Raw genomic sequence first — 16511 nt, forward strand, 5'->3', positions numbered from 1 at the left:
GTGTTTTCCAGGTGCATTTTAACGTGGGCTTCTCTCATGTTAATCACCTCTCATAATGGTGATTGTACGGTTCAGTGATTTCAATGAGAGCAGATGAAAGTAAAACAATTCTTACAGAAACCAACAATTCTGGTTGTTGAGAGCTAAACAGATCTGCTCAGGTGATTTGAGTGCATGTTTATACAACCCAGAAAGGCAGATAACAGAAAAGACACCAGAATAAAACAGAAAATGTTTACATTGCCTTCTTAGTACTTGGCTTAGAGATTTCATACTGGCCTGGACCCAAAATATTGGGTAAACAGCATTGGACTTCTTGCTAAATTATTCCAGCATTCCCACACGGTTGAGAGACATTTGGGGGTGGCAGAATCTTTCCATTCCCCTCAATTTGTACAACTCTGCTTTAAACTTTCACACATTCTGACATGTATGGGATGTGGTGCAATTTAAGTCAATTCAGCAAAGAAATATCTAGGAGCCACTGCTTCAAAATCTTGGCATCAAGAAACCACTATGTCTATACGGAGACATTTTAGCCAATTGGTATGACTGAAAATTAGGGTGTATGTGAGAATGGTAGGAGATTCAACTAAGAAGAGAGTAGGGGATAGCTAATGGAGGCAGTTATGTCCTGTCGAGGAGTTTAGACTTTGTGCTGCTAGTGATGAGAAGTCACTGAAGAATATTGATAAGATAAGTGGCTAAGATCCTATTTGCAGTTTTAGGATGATTGGCTTTCCCAAAATATAACTCCAATAGAGGAACTATAATTCCAATAGAGGAACTACCATGTGATTCACTAATTCCTAATAGAGCAAAGAAATCGCTAGGAAAACTCAGAGAAAGGGGAAAATGCTTCTAGCTGTTGAAATCACAGAAGGCTTTTTGGATGAGACAGCATTTGAGTTTGGGCTTAAGGACAAGATTTCAATATACAGGGTGGTGTAGAGAAGCCTTCCAAAACAAGAAGGAAATGGGAGCAACATTAAAGGGGTGAAGCTCGGGCCGTGAGAACCACACTGGGGCTTTACATTTGTGAAGGAAAGTATGAGAAACAATATTGGAAGTGTAGGGGTAGATTCTGAAGGGACTAGAGTGCCAAGTTAATGAGCTTGTAATTTATTCTACATGCAATGGGCGGCCATGAAAAGTATTTACACAGAGGAAGGGCATGCATCATGCTCCTTTTTAGAAAGATTCTCCTGAGATTAAACGTAAGTGGATGGGGATAAAGGACATCGAGAGGGGTGCATGATGAAAAAAAAGGTTATGGGATGTTGTTACACGTCAGCTGATAGAAGTTGGGGATCTGAACAAGAGTTGTGCAAAAAGAAGATAAAAATCTGCAAGATTGGACAATGAAATAATAGACAGCCTTTTAGGTGTGATTTAAACTTTTGAAGAACAGGACTTTCTCCTCTGTCCTCCCCTTAGGCAGATGTTTTCAGGCATGCTTGGAGAATGGCCTCTTTTTTCCTGGGAGAGCTCCTGGACTGAGACAACCCTTGTCCTCTCTCTGAATAACAGCTTTAATTGCATTGATACCATCAATTCTTTCAATTGCTCTTTCATTTCTATTAAGTTCAACTCAACTCATGTAAGGCACAAGCATAGGAACTTGATTCAGACAGAACTGGGTTCACAGTCTGCCCCTGTCTCCTGCCGTATGGGATCTTGAGCAGGTTATTTAATTGTTCTAAGCCTCAGTTTTCACTTTTATAAAATGGATCGACTTTGTTAAGTTGGTAGATTCATTCATTATTTCACCTGCCCCACCCCCATTCTGCCCCTGGGCATTTATGCCTTTGTGTTCTCATCTCTACTTTCTTTCTGACCTGTAGCTTGCTTGCCTTGACCCTTTACTTTTTACACGTTCTCTTTGATATTAAAGATTGTTAGTATTATCTCTATTTCTTCAGAGAAGAACCTGAGGCTCAGAGGCTAAACAGCTTGTCTTAAATCACCCAGTTAAAAGGGGGTCAGAACTGGAATTTAAAGCTAGATCTGACCAGGTAACCCATGGAAAGTATATTTCCCCACTTTTTCAATGGCAACCTGAAGAAATCTGTCCTCACACACTCATCCACAAGGGTGCCAAGGTTGGTGGGCTATTGAGAGCTGATTCCAGCCTATGTTCTCCTTGGCAAGCCATGTGACCTGGCACAGGGCCATGTCTCCAGAAGAAGGGGTGAAAGACTTACTAAAAGAAGCTGTCTCCCTGCTGTTATGTGACAAACATGCCCCCTCCAAAACAAACTTTGAATTACATCTACAAGTTAGCGTGTTTCCTATGAGTGTTGTATGGCTGGCTGGCCTGCATTACTATCCTCTCTGTCATTTTAGGGTAAAGGAGAAGTTATTTATCCCTGGGAAAATGCATAGTAGTTTTGTTGAATCACGTATGCATGGATACCCAGGTGGAGTGAAGTCAGAGAGTGTCACGCTAATTCACTCTGTATTTGGGAAAGCTGACTATCAGAACATATACCCTTCACCTTCACATTATATTTTTATTTTTATGATTGATTACTTCTGTGAATTGGCTGATTCTTTTCACATGCATTTCTGCCCAGCATGGATAAAGAAGATATTGGTAAATGAGAAATAAGAATGTTCACTGATTAAAATCAGATCCTGCCTTTTACTTCAATTATTTACTCATGTGGCAATCTATTTAGGTTGTCACAATTGAAATCATGGAATAGATGTCAACATTCTTTTAAAAGATAAATTCATTCTATGAATGTATGCTACTACTATTATTAAATTATTATGAGGACAGTTATACAGGAAGAGTTACAAATTTGTGAGTTAAATTGTTAATTTTTAAGGATATGCACATTTATTTGTTCGAATAACAAATACAAAACCTGAAAAACTAATGAATAACAAAATACCCTGTAGAAAGTAGGGCTTCAAATTTTCACAAAAACTGGAGATATAAAATTATTAAAATTTATGTATTTCATTTTATAATCTCTACGATTATTTGAAATAACTCTCTAAAGTCTTCCAAAAGCATGCAAATATCAAATTAACTTCAAGAGAAGATGAATAAACTTTTCAAAGACAAATTAATTTTTAAACAGATCAACAAGTCCATTTAATTAAAAGAAAGCAAGAACTGAAATTAAATATCTAAGTTTAGCAACATAAATTGTATAAAAAAATCAATGAAACAGAGTATAAACATGAGGGCACTTCAAAAATTTCACAGAAAAATAGAACTGACAGATAACATAAATCTTCCCATGAACTTTTTTGTTGTTTAAACTTTTCCTTTTTTAAAAAAAAAAGAAAAAAGACTAAGCTCATAGAAAATATGTTCTCCGACCACAATCACAGCAGGAAATTTAGAAAACTCACAAATGTGTGAAAATTAAACAACAGTCTCCTAAATAAACAGTGGATAAAACGAAAAATCACAGGGAAATTAGAGCGTTCTTTGAGATAAAGATCAAAGAGCAACATATCAAAATTTATAGGATGCAGGGTTCATGTATTACTTACAGGAAAATGTATACTTGTAAACACCTATATTAAAAATAAGAAAAATCTCAAATCAGTAATGNCAAGAAACCACTATGTCTATACGGAGACATTTTAGCCAATTGGTATGACTGAAAATTAGGGTGTATGTGAGAATGGTAGGAGATTCAACTAAGAAGAGAGTAGGGGATAGCTAATGGAGGCAGTTATGTCCTGTCGAGGAGTTTAGACTTTGTGCTGCTAGTGATGAGAAGTCACTGAAGAATATTGATAAGATAAGTGGCTAAGATCCTATTTGCAGTTTTAGGATGATTGGCTTTCCCAAAATATAACTCCAATAGAGGAACTATAATTCCAATAGAGGAACTACCATGTGATTCACTAATTCCTAATAGAGCAAAGAAATCGCTAGGAAAACTCAGAGAAAGGGGAAAATGCTTCTAGCTGTTGAAATCACAGAAGGCTTTTTGGATGAGACAGCATTTGAGTTTGGGCTTAAGGACAAGATTTCAATATACAGGGTGGTGTAGAGAAGCCTTCCATTATATTTTTATTTTTATGATTGATTACTTCTGTGAATTGGCTGATTCTTTTCACATGCATTTCTGCCCAGCATGGATAAAGAAGATATTGGTAAATGAGAAATAAGAATGTTCACTGATTAAAATCAGATCCTGCCTTTTACTTCAATTATTTACTCATGTGGCAATCTATTTAGATTGTCACAATTGAAATCATGGAATAGATGTCAACATTCTTTTAAAAGATAAATTCATTCTATGAATGTATGCTACTACTATTATTAAATTATTATGAGGACAGTTATACAGGAAGAGTTACAAATTTGTGAGTTAAATTGTTAATTTTTAAGGATATGCACATTTATTTGTTCGAATAACAAATACAAAACCTGAAAAACTAATGAATAACAAAATACCCTGTAGAAAGTAGGGCTTCAAATTTTCACAAAAACTGGAGATATAAAATTATTAAAATTTATATATTTCATTTTATAATCTCTACGATTATTTGAAATAACTCTCTAAAGTCTTCCAAAAGCATGCAAATATCAAATTAACTTCAAGAGAAGATGAATAAACTTTTCAAAGACAAATTAATTTTTAAACAGATCAACAAGTCCATTTAATTAAAAGAAAGCAAGAACTGAAATTAAATATCTAAGTTTAGCAACATAAATTGTATAAAAAAATCAATGAAACAGAGTATAAACATGAGGGCACTTCAAAAATTTCACAGAAAAATAGAACTGACAGATAACATAAATCTTCCCATGAACTTTTTTGTTGTTTAAACTTTTCCTTTTTTAAAAAAAAAAGAAAAAAGACTAAGCTCATAGAAAATATGTTCTCCGACCACAATCACAGCAGGAAATTTAGAAAACTCACAAATGTGTGAAAATTAAACAACAGTCTCCTAAATAAACAGTGGATAAAACGAAAAATCACAGGGAAATTAGAGCGTTCTTTGAGATAAAGATCAAAGAGCAACATATCAAAATTTATAGGATGCAGGGTTCATGTATTACTTACAGGAAAATGTATACTTGTAAACACCTATATTAAAAATAAGAAAAATCTCAAATCAGTAATGTAAATGTCTACTTTAATAAAACAGAAAAAGTAGAGCAAACTAAATCAAAAATAAATTATAAGTAGGAAATGACAAAGATTACAACAAATATATGAAACATGGTATTAAAAACAATAGGTAAAATTAACAAAATCAAAAGTTGATTCTTTAAAAAGATCAACAAAATTTGCAAATCTTTTTCTAGACTGACCAAGAAAAAAGAGAGAAGACTGAAAGTACTAAAATCAGAAGTAAAGTAGGGGCATTATTCCATCGTCACTATGGCTTTTTGTGGTGGTAAGATTTAGTTTCTCTCTCTGTCATTTGCATTTTTGTTCTACCAGTGGGTTTTGTTCTTTCTTGTGTATTCGTGGTAGCGATTATCATTTTTCAGATTCCAGATGCAGGACTTCCTTGAGGATTTCTTGTAGGGCTGGTCGTGTGGTGGTGACCTTCTGCAGCTTTTGTTTGTCTGAAAAATACACTATTTTTCCCTTATTTCTGAAGAATAGCTCTACTGTGTATACTATTCTTAGCTGGTAGGTTTTTCTTTTACTATTTTGAATATATCATCCCATTTTCTTCTGGCCTGTAGAGTTTCTGTTGAGAAATCTACTGCTAGTCTGATAGGGGCTCCCTTATAGGTGACTTGATGCTTTTCTCTTGCTTCTTTTAAGATTCTCTTTGTCTTTGAACTTTACCAGTTTGACTATAATGTGTCTTAGAGAGGATCTTTTAGGGTGGAATCTGTTTGAAGATCTTTGAGATTCCTGTATTGAAGGTCCATGTCTCCCTATACCTAGGAAGTTTTCTGTTATTATTTCGTTGAATAGGTTTTCCATGCCTTTTCCTTTCTCCTCCCCATGTGTTTGTGTGCTTAAGGTTGTCTGCTAGCTTTCTCAGATTCTGTTAATTTTTTAAAAATTCATTTTTTCTTTTTTTGGTCCACCTGGGTTATCTCAAGAAGAGTATATTTGAGACCAGAAATTCTTTCTTCTGCTTGTTCTAGCCTGCTGCTTAAGCTCTTTGTTATGTTTTTTATTTCACTGAGTGAATCTTTCAGTTCTGAAAGATTCCATGAGTTCTGCCACATTCTTTTTTAAGGTATTAATGTCTTTGTAAATGTCCTCCTTCATATTCTGGTTTGGTTTTTTTTTTTTTTTCTCATTTCATTATGTTGTCTAACTAAATCTTCTTGTAGAAGGTATTAATGTCTTTGTAAATGTCCTCCTTCATATTCTGGTTTGGTTTTTTTTTTTTTTTTTCTCATTTCATTATGTTGTCTAACTAAATCTTCTTGTAGCTCAGTGAGTTTCCTTAAGATTATTGCTCAGAATTCCTTCTCAGTCATTTCAAGGGTTTCCTTGAAGCCCTGTATTCTTTTGGTCATATTTTCTTGGGTTTTCTTAGGGTTTTCTTTAGTATCTTTACATTGAAGTATGGTCATCTGCTAGAGCAGTTGCTTCTTCTTTCACTCTGGAGTGGGCTTTGAGGAGAAAGATGTCCTCTTTCTCTTGTCTTCACTGGTGACTCTCCTTGTGTCAATGCAGTTTCATGTCTGGGGGGCCACCTGCATGGTGCTTGTGGCTGCTGCCATGGTGTTGAGCCACTTTTTGGCACAATGGCTGCAGCAGTTACTGTGGTAGGTTACCCTTGCAGAAGTGGTGTTTTTGACATGCTCTCTTGCTTGTTTGGGGGCAAGAGGTACTGCCCTTGGCTCCTGGCGTAGGACCCCGGGCATTCTCTCTTGCCTGCTTCCAGGTGGAGGGGGCTCTGGTGAGTTAAATTAACTATCTGGTATATTACCCAAGTGGCCCAGAGACTGTGACAAAATGAAGAGGCCAGAATAAATTTGATAATTTCTGCAATAGTTTATTACTCTCCAGAGCTAAAGGATTGAGAAAAGTGATTTGAACTAGTTAAACATATTGTAGTTCTTTTCTCTTCCCTTTTCTTCCTTCCATTCCCAAACCTCTCCCATCCCCTTCCCTTCTTCTTTCCTCCTCTTCCTTCTCCACTTCCTCTTTCTCTTCGTTCCTCATCACGCTTTGGCATGCAGGGGAGTATAAAGTCCTGGTATTTCATATATTCCATTAAAATTCCATGGAACATCAAATAAGAATTACCTTTGAGCATACATTTTCAAACCATTTTCAAACTCAGAATTCAACAAATTATACCCAGTAGAAATTTCCTTGATCTAGTTTACCAAAAATAGTGTAAAATGCTGTAGTGCATTAGTGCAGTAAAAATAAATGCTAGTTATTATTGTTCTTCTATTGTAATTTGTAATTGTTCTTCAATTTGTAATTGCCAGTTAATAAAGAATTACAGGAAAAGGTGTGTCAGTAAATGGGTGTTTCCAAAAGTTTTAAGAACTAAACAATGTCTTTTCACCTTTATGTCTAGTTTATTATCCTGATTGTAAAACTAGCTATTGTGTAACAAAAGCAACATTGGTTTTATATGCCTAGAGATTAGGTATTTATGTTGTAATTTAAAGGGTTCCTAAAGTTCAAAAGGTAAATTCAACTCACTTGTAACATTGTCTGAAATTTCACTAGTAGAGATTCATTTCTTTGGATTAAATTTTTGCTTCTAGAAAGAATTTATTAAAAGATTCTGAAAGAAATGGTTCATTAAGTCTGTATCAGTCTCTAATTAAAATATAGTTATTATTTCTTGAATGTTTACTAGGTGCTAAACACGACCTATTATCTTCACAATAATCCCACCTAGTGAATATTAATTTTTTCATTTTATAGATGAGAAAATTCAGAATAATAGAAAATAAATACTTTCCTAAGGTATAGACACAGAATCCAGAATCAAACACAGGAATGCTGCCTGACTCCAAAGCCTAACCAATTTCCCATGGAGACTGGTTTCTCAGGCAGCATTCCAAAAACTACCCCAATTAAATGTTCTTGGGAAAGGCATCAAGAGGTAAGTTGAGATGATCATAAACATGGGTCTGAAGGGCTGCGAAGACAAAATTTAACAGACCTCATGATTTCACTGAGGATGAACACTGAGCAGAAGTCACCTCTTGTCTAGTCCCTGTCTGGATTACCACTCAGTCTCCACTCTTGACATCCACACCCATGAGATTTGATGGTGCTTTAAATTGATTTTGCAGGTATTGTTTGGTGACAAAATGTTTCACCCTCATACATTGATTGACCAGTTCGTTGCCACCAAGGTGTGCAGCCAGAAGCTATTCCATCATATTTGCAGCAACTTGCTATTTACTTTCAGTGGATTTGATCCAAAAAATTTAAACACGGTACGTGTAAGTAGTTGGGTCTGGTAAAGCAATTATTTTGTTGCACAGAGGTAATGAGAGTTTCTTCCCGATTGCATGAAAACCACATCTCAAAGTCTCCTTTTTGTCTCCTGGAATGTAATTAGTATGTTTGTGGCTTCTAACCAGTGCTGAGAGTTTATCCAATTTCATAGAAGGATTTAGGAAGAAGATTTTGCTGCCAAAAACTCTCACCAATTTTTGCTGCTGGCTAAAATGCCACCATTGAAAAGTCCTTTACTTAGATTAAGGCCATAGTTTTAAAGTTTATCTTGCTGTGCCTGAGCCCTATCTCATACCTACCGAAGTAGAATTTCAGGGAGTGATTCGAGGCATCTGTATTTTTTACCAACTTTTCACTTTCCCAGGTGATTTGGAAATAGGAATTTTGTAAACCACTTCCCTAATCCAAAGGGATGAAGGGATGGCTCTTCAGTGACAGCTACAGATTCAGTGTTCAAGGGGTACTGAGAGGGGTCAGTATAGGATTCCTGTAAAGTCATCTGAGATCTTTTCCTTTCCAAGTTACTACTTGCTGCCCCAAGGAGTGGAGAGAGAAAGAAGTTACTGTTTACTCCCCAGAGGTGGGACAGAGCAGAAGACAGTCTCCATCCCTCTTACAGACTTATGCAGAGACAGAGCCTACCCTCCCTCTGTCAGAGAAAAGCACCGATTAAAAATTTTCCTGCTTCCCAGCACGATTTACAGATGGCTTTTTTTTTTTTTCCTCAAGAACTAAGGACCAGCTTTATTTCAATAACAGTAATGGCTTCTGGAATTTCAATTCTCTCTATATTTTAACTTGCACAAAACATTGTTATTATTGATATTTTATATATTTAATATTCTTCTAAAATTATCCAAATTTACCCCTGTGATTTTTCATTAATTCTCACACCTCCAAGTTTTCTGCAGGGTTTTTTTTTCCTCCTCCATATTTTATCTTTGTTGCAGCTTTGCTGGTGATTAACTTTCACAGTTTTAGAGTCTCCAAAAATATATATTTTCACCCTCATTTTTATAGGGTATGTTTGCTGGTTGTAGACTTCTAGGAAGCCAGCTATTTTCTATCAGCGACTTCATGTTATTATAACCTGCCTTCTACTGTTCCCTATGAGAAGTTATCTCATAGTCTTATTTCTTCTCTCAAAAAAAAAAAAAAAATACAAAGAAAAACATGAGACATATAGGGTCATGGTGAAAAGGTCTAACATACATGAAACTAGAATCCCAGAATGAGGACAGAGAGAATGGGAAGACTAATATTTGCAGCAATAACAGCAGTTTATTTTCCTAAACTTGTAAAAGACATCAAGCCATGAAGTCAAGAAGGACTACAAACCCGAAGCAAGACATTAAGAAAAGAACATCTGGGCATAGCATAGTAAAACTACCAAGAGTCAAAGTCTAAGAGAAAATCTGAAAGAGAACAAATGGCCTTTTATGCATGCATGCCTTCCACATTCCTCTCTCACTTTCTCAGTTTAGTAGGAAAACTATGCTTACTTATCACTTAGACGGAAGCATATCACATAGATAAAAGCGTATCACAGGCAGAGATAAGTCAAAAGAACTTTAAGCAAACACAAAAGAGGAAAATTTCAAAAGCACCCTATCAATATGGCCTAACAGTTTGCTAAAGAAAAACTTTACAAGATAACACCCTTAACTATTCTTTGAGGGCCCTCATTGTCCATATGTATGGTTATGTCACCTTTTGTCTCACTGTTCAGGACTGGATTATGGAATATTATAACAATTGCAAAAATGTTTGTTTCAGTGAAGCATAACCAGGAATGCACGTGTAGCATTTGTGGAACTTTGAAAAAATGTAAATATCTAGAACTCAGCCCTAGGTTTGGGTAGCTCATAAGTGAGTGTAATTTTTTTAAGCTCTGAGATGTTTCTGACGCTCACCTTGGTGGAAAAATAACTCTTCTATATAAAACAGCAACAACAACAAAATTCAATTGAAATTATGAGAGAATCAAATGGTTTTTTTTTTTCTTTTTTGATCCAGAAGAAATCTAAATATACTGAGTGGCTTCTGTCCCACAAACTTTCAAAGAAATTATACTTAAAAGAAAATTGACCACATTTAAAAAATTAGAAAACAAAAGGAAACATTCAGATCTGTTCTCAGTGTCTTATGATCAACAGCTTTCTCTGAGTGTCCTTTGGGATTTGACACAGGGTAAAAGAGAAGGTCACTGGGGTCTTATCCCTTGACCTCCTACACTCTTGGACCTACATGAGGTGAATCTGGAAAGAAAAGGTGCTTTACCTTGGTCTTTGACCAGAGAGGTGCCTTCTGTGGGTTTTATGAAGCCACTGACCAGGACAGAAGAACAGAGCAGGGGGAGGAGTGAGTTCTCAAAGATGGGCTTCTTTGATTAATATGTTTCCAGAGGGTATGGTACGTGTTTTTTTCTTGAAAAAAGAAAAAGGAAAAATATTCAAATTTTTCTCAAATGTTTGCTTGTGGTATGAATATCTCATTAGCCTCCAGATGAGAAATAATCTCTTTGCAGAGTCGTTTGGATGTGTATTTGGCACAGAGCCCCGCGGGAACATCTGTTCAGAATATGCTGCACTGGGCCCAGGTACATGTTTCCTGTTCCTTATCAGTGCACATTCCTCTGCAAGATCCTTGAGGAGCACTCCCAGAGAGCTCGCCGCAGGGTTCTGCAGGCACCTGCCGCTGTCACACCGAGGTTTCTGGAATCAGCATTGACTCCTCATGTTCCATTACTTTTACTCCCTTGTATTCTTCTTGTCCTCAGTGTCAGGGTTTTGAGCATGATTCCCAGATATTCTGACTGATCTCAGAGGGGGACATTCCTTCCAACAGTGACAAAAATGTTTAAGGATAGGAAGTATAATCATAATAGCTTATACCACCTGATGAGAATAATAAGGTACAAAGTCGTTTAATAATAATAACAGTAATTTTTTAATGTAGGAAATGTATAGCTGGTGTCTTTAAAAAAAATTATAGAAATTCCTGAAGCCAAGATATTCAAGAATCATTCAAGTCAGCATCTTTGTAAAAAAATTCTATGTGTAGCATTGTAATATTTAAAGGCATTGCTGTCAGGATTTTCATTGGTTAGGCACATGGGGAAGTAATTCAGTCAGTTCTGTGAATTAGTATCAATTTTTACCATTTATATTATTTGACATATTAATCTTTATAGAAATTTAGCTTATGTGCCTAATGAGTGGGACACAATGTCAATCTGCTTTGTATATTTCTTGTTTATGACCTTTAAGTGTTTTTTTTTATATCATTTTAATGTGCTTATTATCTTAACTTACTTTAGGCAGTTAATACTGGTCGGCTTCAAGCTTTTGATTGGGGAAACCCAGATCAGAATATGATGCACTTCCACCAGGTACAATAATAACAATCATAATTAGTCACATACTGCAAATAAATAATAGGAACAGTATCCACACCTTAAGCACCTACTACTTCCCATTCACTATACTGGATGTGGTTTATTGCTGTTAGCACATGCTGCTTACTGGGTTCTTACCGTGCACTGTATCATTATTTCTAATCATCACAATGACTTTGCAAGGTCAATGTTATTATTTCCATTTTTCCAGAGGCTCAGAGAGGTTGGGTAAATTGGCTGTTATTTAGCCAGTAAACAACCAGAATATTATCCAGGAATTTCTGGATCTAAAGTTTATTCTTCTTCCACTACACGTATTTGTTCTCAATAAACAACCCTTAGTTAACCCCATACTTAAAAGAGATAATTAAAAATACATGATCTTTGCTTTTAAAGCATATTCTCTGATTTCTTATCCATCTCTAATAAAATGAACTAACACTGTCCTAATATTTCATTGGGATATCATTTACTAGCCACTTTTCAAAAAATCAGCAGATGGATCATTAATGATTTACCAGTCAGAAATACCTCCTTTGGAAGAAGTAGCACTATCTGCCAGGGAATGGTGTGTCAAGATATTTCTTGATATTATCTATGAAACCTTTTGAAGCAAAAATTCTACATTAAAGGGAAATGTGTGTTGCTGTTATTGCTTTTCTTCCCCCCAGTATGTAAGGAAATCTATTCATGATTTTGGCTTCTTGATGATAGACTGAGCTCAAACTTAACAATGACACGTGGGTTTTGGTGTGAAAAATCTAATTTTTCTCCTGAATTGCTACAGTTACATGTGCAGGGCGGGGCGGGGGGGGGACCATATGCCACACACACACTATGTCAGAGTACTATTTTCTCTTGTAATTAACAATTCCTTGACCTAGCAAGAGCATGCAGTTTCTTTAGGAATGTTTTAGATGATGACCTTACCCTATAAGACTCAGAAACCTGCTTGGATGAGAGTTGGGTCACAGGTATTAGCTTTATCTTGTGTTTATAGAGTCAATCAAAATTATGACTACATGGTGATTTAAGTACAGTTAGAAATCTTTTGCTTGGGACTTTGGGGAAAAAAAAGAAAAGTGCAAAACAAACAGTATTAACTGCATGCATGTTTATAAGGCCATCACCATAGTCACAACTATAACAACGCCATAAATTAGACAGGTGTAATTACCAGTGTAATCACCAATAATCCTTTATTACTAAGAAAATAAGTTTAAAAAATTCTAGATAAATATATATAATTTGTATTTGCCAACTATAAAAAGTAAATTTTAAAAATTTCTTGGCCAAAATCCTCCCAGATATCATTTGAATCCAAATTTTTTTTTTTGTCTTTTTCCGTGTCCGGCAACGGATCGCAACCCTCAGTGTCGCCCCCGCACCGGACCGGGGACCGGCCCTGAATCCAAATTTTGATATTCATTTTTCCTTTGTCACCTTGTAGACTTCCCCTTTTATCTTTAGCAGAGTAATTCAATCATTGGAGTAAAATTATTTTAGGGGCTGGCCTGTGGCTCACTCGGGAGAGTGCGGTGCTGATAAAATTATTCTGACTTCAGGGGCTCCTCAGACCCACTATGTACCTCAAAGCTGGCTGATGTTTGTTGCTGCCTCTGTGTTGCATTGTTTTTCTACTCTTCATTTCTCTCCATCTTTGCATTTAAATATTTATGCTTTGTATTCTTCTACTGAGAAAATTATAGTCAGGAAAAGCATGCCTCTTCTTTCATTTCTTGAACTTTGCATTTGGATTCCTGCACCAGGCTGTCCAGAGCCCATCTCCCCCTTGCACATACTACTGGTCATTGCTAATCTACACTCACTTTCTTCTTTGCCTTTCACATTGCATTGTCAAAGCTACATGTTCTCATTTACCACTTGCTCCTAAATCCACACCAGAGGTGTCCCAGTACTACAGAGCAGAGGTAATTCACTTAAATATGTAGTAATGCAAAGACCCAGACACCAGCCCACCAACTGACAGTAACACCTGGAATGACTACACCAGTGGGCTCTGCCTGACTGTTACTCTTCTAAGAGAACTCATGGTGCACAGTCACCTGGTCAGGAGTCTCCCCTCGGCACATTTCTAGTGCTATCAGAAACCCCTCCCAGGCTAATGTCACAGTTTTCTTAGGATCTACACCTTTGTCTGTGTTACCTCTTCCTCCTAATTTTGCTGCATGTTGTATTATTCTGTTCGGGCTGCCATAACAAAATACCAAAGGCTGGGTGGCTTAAACAACAGAATTTTTTTTTCTTACACTTCTGGAGTCTGGATGTCCGAGATCAGGGTGCCAGCATGGTTGGGTTCTGGTGAGGATTCTCTTCCTGCCTTGCATACGGCCACCTTCTCACTGTGTGTTCACATGGTCTTCCCTCATTGGGAGCTCATGGAAAGAGAGAAAGAGAGAGAGGGAGGAAGAGAGAGAGGTAGGAAGAGAGACCGCTCACTGGCTGAGTGAGGCGCAGGAGCAACGCCGAGGGTTGCGATCCCGTTGCCGGTCTTGGTCCGGTACAGGGGCGACACTGAGGGTTGCGATCCGATGCCGGACACGGAAAAAGACAAAAAAAAGAAAAAAAAAAGTGCTTTCGAATATTTTTTAAATGTTAATGTTTATATATCATTAAATGTATTCTAACTGTACTTTCAGTATTTGAATGACTAGGTTAAAGCTGATAGCTAATGTTACTTTTGTAATGTAGTTTTCTGTAAAAAAAAAAAAAACGATTCTAACTGTACTTTCAGTATTTGAATGACTAGGTTAAAGCTGATAGCTAATGTTACTTTTATAATGTAGTTTTCTGTAAAAAAAAAAAAAACGACCTTTTTTTCTATCTCTTTCATTGCATTTAGCGTACACCTCCTTTATACAACGTTACTAAGATGAAAATTCCTACAGCAATATGGAGTGGTGGACAGGACATTGTGGCTGATCCCAAGGATGTTGAAAATTTACTCCCTAAAATTGCCAATCTTATTTATCACAAGATGATTCCACACTATAATCATGTGGATTTTTACCTTGGACAGGATGCACCCCAGGAAATTTACCAAGACCTAATTAGATTGATGGAGGAATGTTCACAAAATTAAATACGCTTTCCTTTCTGTAAGCAAGTGGGCTTTTATAATAATAATAAAAAGGTAGACAAACCCTAATGTGGCAAATGTGATAGATGTCATACCCTTGATTAGGTTATGTTATACGGCAAAGGTGATGGGATGTCATTTCCTAATTATGTTATATTATGTGAGAGTCCATCTTGGCAAACTGGAGCAAGAGATTCTCCTTGTTATTTTGATGAAATAAACAGATGTATTGAGGAAACCACATTGCAAGGAACTGTGCATGGCTTCTAGGATCTGAAGGAGGCCTCCAGCTGATAACCAGCAGAAAACCAAGGCCCTCAATAGTACAGCCAAGAGAAAATGAATTCTGCCTGAAACCTGGTCAACACCTTGATTGTAGCCTAGTGAGACCTTGAGCAGAGAACCTAGCTATGCCATGCCTGGACTACTGACCCACAGAGACAGTGAAATAATAAGTGTGTTTTATTTTAAACTGCTAAATTTGTAGTAATTTGGTAACAGCAATATGAAACTACTAATACTAATTATTATTAATATATAGTATTAATATAATATAAATAATATATAGCAATTGTATAATTATATAATATAATAAATATGATATTGTGTTAATTATACTAAGTATATATTTATTTTTATTTATTGTATGATACTGTATCTTGTATAATTATAAACATATATTTTTATAATTATATAATATTGTTATATATAATATTGTTATATATAATATAGTTATACTATATATATATAATTATAAAACTATATAATGATATTGTTAATATATAATAATAATGATGGTAATGATAATAATAATTGTCGTTATTCTGTCTCTTTGGTTGAAAGCTTTATAGACCTTATTCCTTATCTCACTTATTTCCCTTTGGCCTAATGAACTTCCTTGAACTGTTCTCATTTTGCAGATCTGCAAGTGATCGATTTTCTCAGTGTTTGATTGCCTGAAAAAGTCTCTCTTCTGCCTTCATTTCTAAAAGTTTTTTTTTTCCAAGAATAGAATTTTGGATTGACATGTTTCATATTTTATTGCAATTCTTTCAGCGCTTTAAAAATGTTCATTGTCTTCTGGCATATGTAATTCCTGATAAGTCTGTAGCTTCTCATCTTCATTTCTTTGGACTTAATGTACTTTTTTTTTTCCCTTCATCTGTTTTTAACAGTTTCTCTTTATCGATGATTTTCAGTAATTTAATTAGGGTGAGTCTTGGTGTGGTTTTGAGGGGAAGGTGGCTTGGACTTTGGTGGCCTTCTTGAATCTGTGGATTTATAGTTTTTATCAAATCTGAAAAAAATTTTGTCATTATTTCTTCATATATTTTCTATATTCCCACTTTTCTGGGTCTCTAATGACATGTGTGTTAGACCACTTGATGACCCACAAGTTACTGTAGCCGTGTGTTTTCCCTGCTGTTCTTTCTCTGTGTGCTTCATGTTAGATAGTTTGTTCCTGTCTCTTCACCTTCACAGATCTTTTCTTTTGCAGTGCCTAATCTGCTGTAATCATATCTGGTGCATTTTTATTTTAGATACTGTATTTTTCATCTCTAGAAATCCCACTTGGTTGTTTTTTATATCTTCTCTCTCCTCTTTATTTTTGGGGTTTTTTTTT

General features: G+C 35.9%; 1 protein-coding gene across 1 annotated transcript in view; it reads left to right on the forward strand.

The window, feature by feature from the left end:
- Nucleotides 1-14890, forward strand: part of LIPK (lipase, family member K) — a 23998-nt gene extending 9108 nt beyond the window's left edge. The window contains exons 6-9 of the mRNA XM_008588746.1: nucleotides 8222-8368; nucleotides 10918-10989; nucleotides 11710-11781; nucleotides 14651-14890. Of these exons, the coding sequence (XP_008586968.1) occupies nucleotides 8222-8368; nucleotides 10918-10989; nucleotides 11710-11781; nucleotides 14651-14890 (531 nt within the window). The remainder of the gene's footprint in view (nucleotides 1-8221; nucleotides 8369-10917; nucleotides 10990-11709; nucleotides 11782-14650) is intronic.
- Nucleotides 14891-16511: the final 1621 nt, after the last annotated feature.

Source organism: Galeopterus variegatus, unplaced genomic scaffold, assembly GCF_000696425.1.
Source record: "Galeopterus variegatus unplaced genomic scaffold, G_variegatus-3.0.2 Scaffold5012, whole genome shotgun sequence".
Lineage (NCBI taxonomy): Eukaryota > Metazoa > Chordata > Mammalia > Dermoptera > Cynocephalidae > Galeopterus > Galeopterus variegatus.